Below are 13335 nucleotides of genomic sequence, written 5' to 3'. Positions count from 1 at the left end.
TAATATACTTAGTAAAAATTAGTTGTTTCATTTTGAAGATGTTTGTTTTGCACCATTTTCTTCCTCCAGTGTAAAAAAAAAAAATAAATACAAAAAATGCTACATACTTTGAAGTCAAACCTCTCAGAACATAAATGACAACTTTTTGGTGAGAACTTCTCCCTTTTCACGTTATACTTGGAAAACTCATGTATTGATGCAAATAAAAAATAAAAATAAATTGAGAAAAAAAAAAAGACTTGTCTTCACAGGCTGCCACTGAGATTAAAGCAGAAGTAACGCTTGCTGGTGAAAAAGGAAACATCTTGGAGACCAGGTCAGCGTATATAACTGCTTTGTAATCTTTTCTGACATCAACTGCTGGCATCAAATTACAAATTGGTTATATCAGGTTGTAGTAACATCTGGGGCTGCTGTTCATTGTACAGATTAGTTCTATTCCGATAAAGTAAAAACTCAACATTAAGTGTAAATTGGCCCAAATGAAACACGGTTCACAGTAACATAAGTTATTTTATTTAGCTGCTCGCATACAGAACTATTAGAAAGCTTCACAGTATGATGATGATAAGAGGAAGGAAATAGGGAGGAAGGTGCGTTCAAATTCTCCCTGCAAAACTGCCCGCCTCCATCTGGTCGTCCCACTTCTGAACCTGGAAGAGATGAAGGAAACACAGGAGACGATCAACAAAGGAAGTGTTGTAATCAGGGTAAAGGCAGACATTAACGGTTCCTTCACACTTGGCATGTTGGATTTGATTAGTGTCGTCCCGATCGATCGGGCCCGATCACGGCATCTTCAAAACATCAGTATCGGCCAAAAAAGTATTGGGACATACTTAGTTATTAATGTTTTTAATATATATTAAATCGTTTTATATATCGTTGCATTTAACGCCACTACCGGACGCCGGCTGGAAGTGACGTAGTAAGCGAAACTAACATGGTTTACATGTTTGAATTGTGAAATGTTCTATCTGTTCATGTTCATTAAGCTGCTGCTATTCATTTCATCCATTCAGAATGTTGCACTAAGGTTAAGCCAAAAAGTATTTTAATTTTCTTGTGTTTGTGAGTTTGACTGGATGTCATTCAACTACCGTATTTTTCGCACTATAAGGCGCACCGCATTATAAGGAGCACTAAATATATGGTAAAATACCGACTATAGTGGCTGGGGTTCAGTTACGTATCTACCTGATGGAGCTGCGCTACAGGAAATGCTACAAAATCCTAGTGCTGGGCGGTATGACCAAAAATTTATATCATGGTACTTTTCCAAATTATATCGGTTTCACGGTATATCACGGTATTTTTTTTTTCATGCACAACTGGGTGTTAACCACATTTTCTAATGATTTGGAAAGGAATTGCTGCAGTAAATTGGCTTATAATGGCCTATTTTACTGTCATGAGGAGGATGCATAAATCAAATAAATTTGATTTAGGCATGCTTTTCAAAGAAAAAAATCTTTTACAAAATTACAAGGTAGAAAATATTTATTGAACATAAAAAACTGAACATTTTTTAATTTCCCAGCATTATGTTGTTTTGGTTCCACCTCCTGGTGAATGTTAGGTAAAATTCTTATGTGGTTACTTTTTGGTTAGCCAACGATTTATGTTTGTGGTGCAACCGTTACGGAGCGGCCAGTCTATTTCCTTATTTTACAACGCCGTTATTAATTGTTTGTTTTTTTTCGGTTACCGAACAATCGGTGCATCACTGCTGCTAAACAGTCCCCTCACAAACAGTGTCCAGCGGCGCTACGTTCCGCCGCGCGGCGCAACGTAGCGGCGCGCGGCGTTCCCAACGTTGTGTAGCTACTGTACATACTCACCGGTATTACGGAATATGAAAAATTCATATCATAAGAAAAATAAACACCGGTATTCGGTATGAACCGGTATACCGCCCAGCACTACATAAATCCTACTACAAAAAAAACAAGAAGAAAAGTACCGTATGTCAAACTTTATTAACAAAATAAAAACCAGCTTTGCTCCGTCTCGTCAAAGTCGCCATTATGCGAGTCAGCGTCGCTGCTGTTGTCTTGTACGTCTGTGAACACAGTTTGTTTGTGTGAACACATCCTTTGTCATAACATAATGCTACTATGGTTTCAGCACAAATATGAGGCCTCGAGGCCACCGGGAGCAGAATGGCTACGATTCGGCTTCGCCAAAGTTCAACTTCACTGCCGTTTTGCTTCATCGTCAGCACGACTTCAGGTTTCAGAAACAGAGTGTTTCCTAGCAATTCTCCCGCCTGGGTGGATTTGTAAGTTTACCCAAAGGTTTCAAGATCTTACGAGTATGACACAGTAATCTGCTTGTCTGAAGTTGAATGTTTTTCAACTTCTAACATATATTTGTCCTTGTATACAGTTCAAGCCGCTCCTGAAACCCTCTAAACTGTTTATCCACACCCTACACAGGTTAAAGTGCTCGTGGCCTTGTATTTAGAACACTGACCAGAGTCATTTGTGTCCCACTTCCTGTATGTTCGATCTGGTGCGTTTAAACTAAGGCCCAGTCCCATTCCCCCCACTACCCCTACTTTTCAGTCCTACCCCTAAATTTTGCGCGTTCCCGTGAGGGTAGTGGTGTCCCAATTCCTCTTTGCATCTAGGGCAAGTGTGCATAACAAGGGCTAGTGGATATGAATCTAGCCCTTCAGATCGAGGGTTTTCGGATACTGACTCGCCGACCGAGGGCCAGAAAAATTTCCCAGAATGCTTTACGTCATCATTTGCAGACTGAATAAAAAAAAAAACATGGCGGACATTTCTAATTTTTAGTGAATAAAATCAATATTTTGAGTTAGTTTCTGCATAAAAATGCATTTTGATTACATTTCCAGCGAGAAATATATATTTTACTTTCATAATATTCACTCAGTGAATGTACATAATCACTCACTTGCCCGTTGGTGAGAAGTCTTTTCAGATCTCGCCAGAATGGTTCCGCGTTACGGCGCGCGTCACCACGTACCCTACGCCGTAGGGTATTTATTTATTATAAATTTATTTATAATTATTATAATTATTATTATTTATTTATTATTTATTTATTCCAGATTTAACGCAGAACCATAAATCAGCTCCCGAAGCGGCGGCTTTTGTCATCCCCGAAAACATCGTATCAAATTTCTTAACAGGCGTTATTTGGATAAACTGAGCCCAGGTTGGGGATCTTAACGGTTACTTTTACGCCTGAAAATAATTAAAACTTAATAAAGTGGCATATTAACAGCGCTACAGCGGAAATTAAAACAGCTTTTAGCTCTCAGCTTCCTGACATGGTGTGACGTTTGTGCAAACGTAACTACGCAGTCGCTTACGTACCCGAACGTAAACCACACAGTGACGTAGCAAGTGGTGTCCCAATCCCTAGGGAGGATTACAAGGGCCCTACGGTTTGTGGCTTCATTTTTAGGGCTAGTGGTAGAAAGTAGGGGGTGTATTGGGATTGGCCCTAACACTGCTCAGCTGTGGACCGGCTACACGGGAGCCCAGATAGTTACTCTCTACTCTGGACTTTTCTGAGACACATTTATGTTGGACCAGTCTCATCAAGGAGAACGACCGTGATTCATGAATGATTCACAGCAGATGAAGCGTTCCAACTGCTTCCCATCGGGGTTTTACACCTCCTAATGGATGACTAAACACTTAAAATAGACACATTTTACGTACAAGATTGCATTGACTCCATTTAATCAGAACCGACGTGACTTATTTACACCAAGTTAACACATTTGGAAGATGTTGCACTAAATGTTTCCCATCACAGCAAATATTTTTATACGACTGAATGGACATTCATGTAGTGCAATCACATTTTCTAAGTAAGCCTTATGAGTTTATAAGTAATAAAAGGCTGCGTTTTGACTCGAAGCCGATGATGTTGCAGTTATGTCAGGAACGTACCCAGGAAATGGGGCACAGGCTCTTGTACACCCTCCGGTACCAGTCACAGGGAGCCGTGTCCTGGTCTTTGGCGGACAGAGCTTTGCTGCATCTGTGGAAGTCTGTCCAGGGAACAGCCGGAGCACAAGAAGAAGAAGAGAAAGAAGAAGAAGAAGAAGAAGTCAAACAGTCGGATTGATTTTACCATCAGTTCAGTCTCCAGCTACAGAATGCCGATATATTACACAAGACCGTCTGTTGCTCAGCCTGAAATCTCTGTTAGAAGCCAAGTGAGGAACATTTAAGCACGAGCCGGCGGGCGATAGGCAAACATAAAATTCCCATATTGATGTAGAAGAAAACCAGAAGTAAGTAAGTAACACCAAGCATTTCAGTTTTGTATGTGAAAGCACAAAAACTGATGGGGATTTTCCTTTTTTTGGGGGGGGGCTTGCACACAGCGATGAGCACACATTCATCAGCTGAAGATGTAGATCAGGGGTCGGCAACCCGCGTCTCTAGAGCCACATGCGGCTCTTTAGCGCCGCCCTAGTGGCTCCTGGAGCTTTTTCAACATCCTTTTTTCCTTTTTTTTCTCTTTTTTGTTTTTTTGTTCTTTTTTCTTTTTTTCTCTTTTTCCTTTCCTTTTTAATTTCGACATTTCGACTTTTTTCTCGAAATTTTGACTTTTTTCTCGAAATTTCAACTTTTTTCTCGAGATTGTACTTCAACATTAATCTCGACATTTCGACTTTTTTCTCGAAATTTTGACTTTTTTCACAAAATTTTTCACTATTTCTTCGACATTTCGACTTTTTTCTCGACATTTTGACTTTTTTCTCGAGAATTTCAACATTTTTCTCGACATTTTGACTTTTTTCTCGAGAATTTTATAATTTTTCTCGACATTTTGACTTTTTTCTCAAACTGCATAATGAAAAAACAATCTTCCCCCAGTTATAACTAATCCTTTTTTATTTTTTTTCTCTTTTTCCTTTCCTTTTTAATCTCGACATTTCAACTTTTTTCTTGAAATTTTGACTTTTTTCTCGACATTTTGACTTTTTTCTCGACATTTCCACTTTTTTCTCGACATTTCAACTTTTTTCTCAAGATCGTACTTCAACATTAATCTTGACTTTTCGACTTTTTTTTCGAAATTTCGAAATTTTTCTCGTCATTTTTACTTTTTTCTCGAGAATTTCGACATTTTTCTCGATTATATTATACTTTTTTCTCGAACTGCATAATGAAAAAAAAATGTTCCCCCAGTTATAACTAATCCTTTTTTATTTTTTTCTCTTTTTCCTTTCCTTTTTAATCTCGACATTTCGACTTTTATCTCGAAATTTTGACTTTTTTCTCGACATTTAGACTTTTTTCTCGAGATTGTACTTCAACATTAATCTCGACATTTCAACTTTTTTCTCAACATCTTGACTTTTTTCACAAAAATTTTCACTTTCTTCGACATTTCGAGTTTTTTCTCAACATCTCGACTTTTTTCACAAAATTTTTCACTATTTCTTCGACATTTCGAGTTTTTTCTCGACTTTTCAACTTTTTTCTCAAGAATTTCGACATTTCGACATTTTTCTCGAAGTGCATAATGAAAAAAAAAATCTTCCCCCAGTTATAACTAATATAGCTACATGCAGCATGTGTTGACTTCATTCTAAGGCTTATACAAGACTTTTAATTTTTTGCGGCTCCAGACATATTTGTTTTGTGTGTTTTTGGTCCAATATGGCTATTTCAACATTTTAGCTTGCCGAGCCCTGATGTATATAAAAACATCTTTCACTTTAGCTGGGCTCACTATCTTCTTGCAATCTCACGGATTTGCAAGTTACACTCAGTTTGAGCTGCAGTCAACTGGACATTTTCCCTTGACATGTTCTGCAGAGAAGCACACAGGAATCCAGGACAGTAAAGGATGGTGGTGTAGAAGGACTGACAGTGTCATGAAGACGTCCCTCAGGGAACGTCTGAAAGGAGCTTGATGATCAAATCAGTGTCAACATTTTACTCGTGAACGCTTCACGTCGGCCCTGAAACCCTCGACGCTGCTCATCGCTCTAAAGATTTATCACCGCTTACGTAACCTTCATCACGGAGACGTATGTAAGCTCGGGCGGCCATCGCTCTTATAACAAGTGGCAGATTATACAGAGCTTTATTTATTTATGTACAGAGATTCTCCAGGATATTTCCTCCCTGATCTCCTCCCAGTTATTTTACAGCTGCTGCTTAATGTGGACGATTGTTAACCCTTGTGCTGTCTCTGGGTCAAGGGAGGGGGAAGGGAGAAAAGAAGGGAGGAAAGATGGAAGGAAGGAAAGAAGGAAGTAAGGAAGAAGGGAGAAAAGAAGGAAGTAAGGAAGGAAGTAGGAAAGGGAGTAAGGAAGGGAGGAAAGAAGGAAGGGAGGGAGAAAGGAAGGAAAGAAGGAAGGAAGTAGGAAAGGGAGGAAAGAAGGAAGGAAGTAGGAAAGGGAGGGTGAAGGGAGAAAAGAAGGAATGAAGGAAGGAAGTAGGAAAGGGAGTAAGGAAGGGAGAAAAGAAGGAGGAAAAGATGGAAGGAAGGGAGAAAGGAGAAAAAAGGAAGGAAGTAGGAAAGGGAGTAAGAAAGGGAGAAAAAGATGGAAGGAAGGAAAGAAGGAAGGAAGTAGGAAAGGGAGTAAGGAAGGGAGGAAAGAAGGAAGTAAGGAAGAAAGGAGAAAAGAAGGAAAGAAGGAAGGAAGTAGGAAAGGGAGTAAGGAAGGGAGAAAAGATGGAAGGGAGGAAAGAAGGAAGTAAGGAAAGAAGGAAGGAAGTAGGAAAGGGAGTAAGGAAGGGAGGAAAGAAGGAAGGAAATAGGAAAGGGAGTAAGGAAGGGAGAAAAAAAGGAAGGAAGGAAGTAAGGAAGAAAGGGAGTAAGGAAGGGAGAAAAGAAGGAAGGAAGTAGGAAAGGGAGTAAGGAAGGGAGGAAAGAAGGAAGGGAGGGAGAAAGGAAGGAAAGAAGGAAGGAAGTAGGAAAGGGAGTAAGGAAGGGAGAAAAGAAGGAAGGAAGGAAAGAAGGAAGTAAGTAGGAAAGGGAGTAAGGAAGGGAGAAAAGAAGGAAGTAAGGAACAAAGGAGAAAAAAGGAAGGAAGGAAAGAAGGAAGTAAGGAAGAAAGGAGAAAAGAAGGAAGGGAGGGAGAAAGGAAGGAAAGAAGGAAGGAAGTAGGAAAGAGAGTAAGGAAGGGAGGAAAGAAGGAAGGGAGGGAGAAAGGAAGGAAAGAAGGAAGGAAGTAGGAAAGGGAGTAAGGAAGGGAGAAAAGAAGGAAGGAAGGAAAGAAGGAAGTAAGTAGGAAAGGGAGTAAGGAAGGGAGAAAAGAAGGAAGTAAGGAACAAAGGAGAAAAAAGGAAGGAAGGAAAGAAGGAAGTAAGGAAGAAAGGAGAAAAGAAGGAAGGGAGGGAGAAAGGAAGGAAAGAAGGAAGGAAGTAGGAAAGAGAGTAAGGAAGGGAGGAAAGAAGGAAGGGAGGGAGAAAGGAAGGAAAGAAGGAAGGAAGTAGGAAAGGGAGTAAGGAAGGGAGGAAAGAAGGAAGTAAGGAAGAAAGGAGAAAAAAGGAAGGAAAGAAGGAAAGAAGGAAGGGAGAAAGGAGAAAAGAAGGCAGGAAGTAGGAAGGGAGTAAGGAAGGGATTAAAGATGGAAGGGAGGGAGAAAGGAAGGAAAGAAGGGAGAAAAGGAAAGAAGGGAGGGAAGAAGGAAGGAATGGAGAAAATAAGGAAAGAAGGAAGGAAAAGCGAAGAAGGAAATAAGGGAATGAATGACGAAAGGGAGGGAGGAAGAAAAAGGAGTAAAGGAGGGTAAAAAAGGAGGAAAGGAGGAAAGGAAGGAGAGAGCATGGCAGGACGAAAGAAGGAAGGAAGAATTGGGTCATTTTGACCCAAAGACAGTACCACGGTTAAATATGCTAAGATGGTTGGATCGTGTTACAGATTCTGGATAAAACACTTTCCTCTAGTATCTGTGCCGTAAATTAAAGCTGTGACCGGTATTTAATTAAGTCTCATTTCACTTCCAGCTGCTCTTGTTTTAAAAAACATTTTTTATATCCGTCTTCAGGTTATTCCACATTGCTTTACTTCATTACCCCTTTATTTCCAGCTTCTGACTGCATTTCTTCTTTGTAAACCTGCATCTTACGTGTTTTGTTTATGCTGCGATGTTGTAAATGAAGCTTCTTGTGCAGCGAGTTTGTATAAATTGTGGAAATAATTGCATGGTAGGTAGGGATGGGCAGTATGGGAAAAAAATGTATCACGATAATTTCTGGCATTTATCCCGATAACGATAAAAATGACGATAAAAAAAATACCAATTCAACTCCACCTTTTTAACTATAAATCTATCACCACATTCAGTCTTTGGAGCCAAATCACTGCTCTAAAAGATACTAAATACTAAACTACACAAATTAAATTAAATTAATAAAAACCAATTAAATGAGTTACACCTGTACTGCAAAACTGGAATGATTCAGATCCGCCATGTTTGTTACACAAAAACGAATTTTCTTTCTTTCTTTCTTTCTTTCTTTCTTTCTTTCTTTCTTTCTTTCTTTCTTTCTTTCTTTCTTTCTTTCTTTCTTTCTTTCTTTCTTTCTTTCTTTCTTATTTTAGGAGATTCTTTCTTTCTTTCTTTCTTTCTTATTTCAGGAGATTCTTTCTTTCTTTCTTTCTTTCTTTCTTTCTTTCTTTCTTTCTTTCTTTCTTATTTTAGGAGATTCTTTCTTTCTTTCTTTCTTTCTTCCTTTCTTTCTTTCTTTAGGAGATTCTTTCTTCCTTTCTTTCTTTCTTTCTTTCTTTCTTTCTTATTTCAGGAGATTCTTTCTTTCTTTCTTTCTTTCGTTCTTCCTTTCTTTCTTTCTTTCTTTCTTTCTTTCTTATTTTAGGAGATTCTTCCTTCCTTTCTTTCTTTCTTTCTTTCTTTCTTTCTTCTTATTTCAGGAGATTCTTTCTTTCTTTCTTTCTTTCTTTCTTTCTTTCTTTCTTTCTTATTTCAGGAGATTCTTTCTTTCTTTCTTTCTTTCTTATTTTAGGAGATTCTTCCTTTCTTTCTTTCTTTCTTTCTTATTTCAGGAGATTCTTTCTTTCTTTCTTTCTTTCTTTCTTTCTTTCTTTCTTTCTTTCTTTCTTTCTTTCTTTCTTTCTTTCTTTCTTTCTTTCTTTCTTTCATATTTTAGGAGATTCTTTCTTTCTTTCTTTCTTTCTTTCTTTCTTTCTTTCTTTCTTTCTTTCTTTCTTTCATATTTTAGGAGATTCTTTCTTTCTTTCTTTCTTTCTTTCTTTCTTTCTTTCTTATTTCAGGAGATTCTTTCTTTCTTTCTTTCTTTCTTATTTTAGGAGATTCTTTCTTTCTTTCTTTCTTTCTTTCTTTCTTTCTTTCTTTCTTTCTTTCTTTCTTTCTTTCTTTCTTTCTTTCATATTTTAGGAGATTCTTTCTTTCTTTCTTTCTTTCATATTTTAGGAGATTCTTTCTTTCTTTCTTTTTTTCTTTCTTTCTTTCTTTCATATTTTAGGAGATTCTTTCTTTCTTTCTTTCTTTCTTTCTTTCTTATTTTAGGAGATTCTTTCTTTCTTTCTTATTTTAGGAGATTCTTCCTTCCTTCCTTCCTTCCTTCCTTCCTTCCTTCCTTCCTTCCTTCCTTCCTTCCTTCCTTCCTTCCTTCCTTCCTTCCTTCCTTCCTTCCTTCCTCTTTTCTCCCTCCCTCCCTTCCTCCCTTCCTTCCTTCCTTCCTTCCTTCCTTCCTTCCTTCCTTCCTTCCTTCCTTCCTTCCTTCCTTCCTTCCTTCCTTCCTTCCTTCACGTACGTTGTGCGTGGATTTAACACAGAACCATAAATCAGCTTTACACAAAAACGTCATCAACGGGAATTTATCGTTTTCACTGCGAGATGACAAATTCTTACCGTGGGGAATTTTTTTGACAGTAAATGGTGAACGGTAAAATATCACCCATTCCTAATGATAGGATTAACACGCAAAACCTCAAAACAAAAGCACAAAGAGGCAAAAGAAGCAAAGCGAGAGTGAGAACGTCGGCTGAAGAGTGAAGAGTGAGTCCTCTGTGGAACAGGAGTGAATAGTTTTCCTTTACCGAGATAGTTCTGGTAACAGTTGCGGGTCTGGTTGGTGTTGGGGAACCGGGCGTCGAACGGAGCCGTCCTGTAGTTCTTTATTTTATCCTCCATCACGTCAGACGCTTCCAGCTGCTGGAAACATCAAGAGATTGAAACTGAAATGACAAAACTCACGGGGAAACTAGTGATGCACCGAATGTTCGGTAACCGAAATTGTTCGGCCGAAAATAGAAAAGAAACACTTTCGGTGTTCGGTGGAATAAGTGGGGGAAAAAACCGAACAATTAAAAACGGCATGTTTAGATGATTAATATTAATACTTGTATGGTAAAGGGATTGATTTTCTTTTTCTTTATTTTGTTTTATCCACTTCTTTTGCACTTTCTTTACAATGCACTTTAATGAATTTTTTTTTTTTGTTTTAAGGCCTATGTTACAATTTTTCAGCAGTCAATTATGGGCCTAATGTAAACTCAAAGATGGCCAAAAAAATTATTTTGCTAATTTATTTTTTAAGTTATTGTGCTTTGTTGGTATCATGTCTGCTGGAATATTTAAAAATGCTGGGAAATTAAAAAATGTTCAGTTGTTCATGTTCAAAAAATATTTCTACCTTGTAATTTTGTAAAAGATTTTTTTCTTTGAAAAGCATGCCTAATGCACATTTATTTGATTTATGCAATGGTGAAAAAATTGGCAAAATAAATGGAAAAACTGCGAAGAACCATGTTTGGTATGTTATTCGGCCAAGTGTTTAATATTATTTTCGGTTTCGGCCACAAATTTTAATTTCGGTGCATCACTAAGGGAAACCTGTATCTACAGGACTGTCTCATAAAATTAGAATATTGTGATAAAGTTCTATATTTTCTGTAATGCAATTAAAAAAAACAAAAATGTCATACATTCCTGGATTTATTACAAATCAACTGAAATATTGCAAGCCTTTTATTATTTTAATATTGCTGATCATGGCTTACAGCTTAAGAAAACTCAAATATCCTATCTCAAAAAATGAGAATATTCTGGGAATCTTAATCTTAAACTGTAAGCCATAATCAGCAATATTAAAATAATAAAAGGCTTGCAATATTTCAGTTGATGAAGAATGTATGACATTTTTGTTTTTTTTAATTGCATTACAGAAAATAAAGAACTCACAATATTCTAATTTCCTGAGACAGTCCTGTATATTAAAACAGATTATATGTGGGCTGCTTTTTAAAATGAGTCGTGCACAGTTCTGTCCAAAAATGGGGTGAAGTAAAATAAATGAATGAATAATAAATAAAAAAATGAGAAGAAAATGTATTCAATAAAGAAACATATGTATTTTTGGAGATGTTTGATTAGTGTGGAAGGTTCTGAGCATAAAAGCTCAACTAATACTCTCAAAACTGATCAGATATGTTTATTTATGTTAAATTATTCAGAAATGGCAACACAAAAATCATTACATTCATTAAATGTTTAAATTCATTTAGGAATTCTTGTTTGTTTGGTGACTGAGTTTGAAGGATGAAGTCAAAGCTATTTTAGACCAGTCTTTAGAACTGTAAAGCAGCTCTAATAAGATCATCTTTAGAGATAAATATAGCAAATTATCGCATTAAACGCGGTCAGCTTATTCAGTCGACGGTTTCAACGGGATTCCCTGAAATAAATACATGCAAATAAATGGTTAAACATGATTTAATAACTGCAAACCACATCTCACCAAAATTAATTCTACATGTAAAAATGTAATTATTACCTTTCACCACAAACTCCGATGTAAATCCGTCTGTCTCTCTGGGCTGCTCTCGCAAGGCATGCTGGGAAACGGAATCCGCTGATCCATGAACATTTATCAACGCGACACCACCGACACCTAGTGGTCAAACCGAGGAGGTGCAGCACAACCTGAGGGTGGTAAAAGAGCATGCAGGTAAAAGTAATCGCTCTTTGACAAAATCCTGCCATATAATCAGTAGTAAAATGTAGTTTTACCTCAAAAATTCCATAATAAAGCACTTTGAGGATAGGAGAGCAGTAGTAGTTTATTTTGTTTTGGTCATTTACATTAAAAATATTTGCATATACACACTATATACATACACACTTACAGTATATATACACATTTCTTTTTTTTTTAGACCAAAAAGGTATAGGCTGAAGCCTCATGGCTTATTTTGCCTATCCTTTATCCTAGCAGCAGGGAGAGTGTGTATTGCAGTTAAAAAGAGAGTCATTGTCCATAATGCAAAACAACAAAATATTTTATTTTGGTTTATGGCAGCAGATAAAATTAAGGCCAAACTTGAAAGATGTATTTAAAATTGATATAGAATACCTTGTTGCAGCTATCCCTGTTCAGTTTTTGATATTATTATGTTTTGCCTTTGTTTTTTTGTTTTTGTCCTTTGTTCTATTATCTTTGTATTATCGTTTTTTCTGTTTTACTTTATTATCAATTGTTTTCATCAAATGCTTAGGTCCAAGGGGTGGGTTTGGAAGGGGGTTAGAATATGTGTTAATGTTTGTTTAACATCATTGTGGATGCCACTGTTGATAATGAGAAAATCATGAAAAATAAATAAAAAAGAGAGTCATTGGATTTTGGGGGAGGTTGGTAGAAGGTAAAGAAAGTAAATTAAGCAGAATAATGTATGATTGTTTAATTGGACTGTACAAAGCAGATGTATTTCAGTCACCATGGATTCTGCTAGTAAAGATACTGGATGACTGTGGTTTATCTCAAACATGTAATAACATTGACTGGTTGAAACTAACTGATGAGCAAAGGTTGAAAGATCAATTCCTGCAAAAATGGCGAAGTGAACTCTATAGGATGAACATCATGTGATATTTATGTAGAGTTTAAGCAAGAGTTTAAGCTAGAAAAGTACTTATTGTGTCAAAATCAAAAGTATAGACAGGCCATTTGTAATTTTAGGATCAATAACAGCATAATACCAAAAGTCAGTGGAAGGTATAAACGTTATTATTATAATAATTATTATTATTATTATTATTATAAAGGTCTGGATAGAAGTCAGAGATTCTGTAACCTCTGTAACGTCAACCGTATTGGAGATGAGTTTCATATTTTGTTCGAATGTAAAAATGTAAATATAATGAATCTCAGACAAAAATATTTACCAAAGTATTATACAAACCGACCATCTATGTTAAAATTGACTTTGTTACTACAATCTAATAAGTTAGGTGTTATTTATAAATTAGGCGCCTTTTTGAAGAATGTCCTTCCTCTGTTCAAATGATATTTATTTTGCCAAATTGAGTATTTTAATTGAACATGTAGAGTTCACCACTTGCTA

At 36.8% G+C, this 13335-nt stretch overlaps 1 protein-coding gene across 2 annotated transcripts; it reads right to left on the bottom strand.

Moving 5' to 3' along the window:
• Positions 1-493: 493 nt before the first annotated feature.
• On the bottom strand, positions 494-11833 carry LOC133461342 (cytochrome c oxidase subunit 6B1-like). Of its 2 annotated transcripts, none has more exons than XM_061742219.1 (4): positions 11769-11833; positions 10033-10147; positions 3933-4033; positions 494-653 (listed from the first exon to the last, which is right to left on the bottom strand). In XM_061742219.1, exons 2-4 carry the CDS (start codon positions 10124-10126, stop codon positions 600-602), a joined length of 249 nt encoding a protein of 82 aa, XP_061598203.1. In that variant the 5' UTR covers positions 10127-10147; positions 11769-11833; the 3' UTR covers positions 494-599. The 2 variants fall into 2 exon arrangements, with proteins under 2 accessions (XP_061598203.1, XP_061598204.1); XM_061742220.1 differs by having other exon boundaries at positions 10033-10144; positions 11769-11808.
• Between the last annotated feature and the right edge of the window lie 1502 nt (positions 11834-13335).

This window comes from Cololabis saira, chromosome 15 (genome assembly GCF_033807715.1).
Source record: "Cololabis saira isolate AMF1-May2022 chromosome 15, fColSai1.1, whole genome shotgun sequence".
NCBI classification, from domain to species: domain Eukaryota; kingdom Metazoa; phylum Chordata; class Actinopteri; order Beloniformes; family Belonidae; genus Cololabis; species Cololabis saira.
Note: the sequence above shows the minus strand (reverse complement) of the source record. Positions and strands in the feature narration are given on the sequence as shown.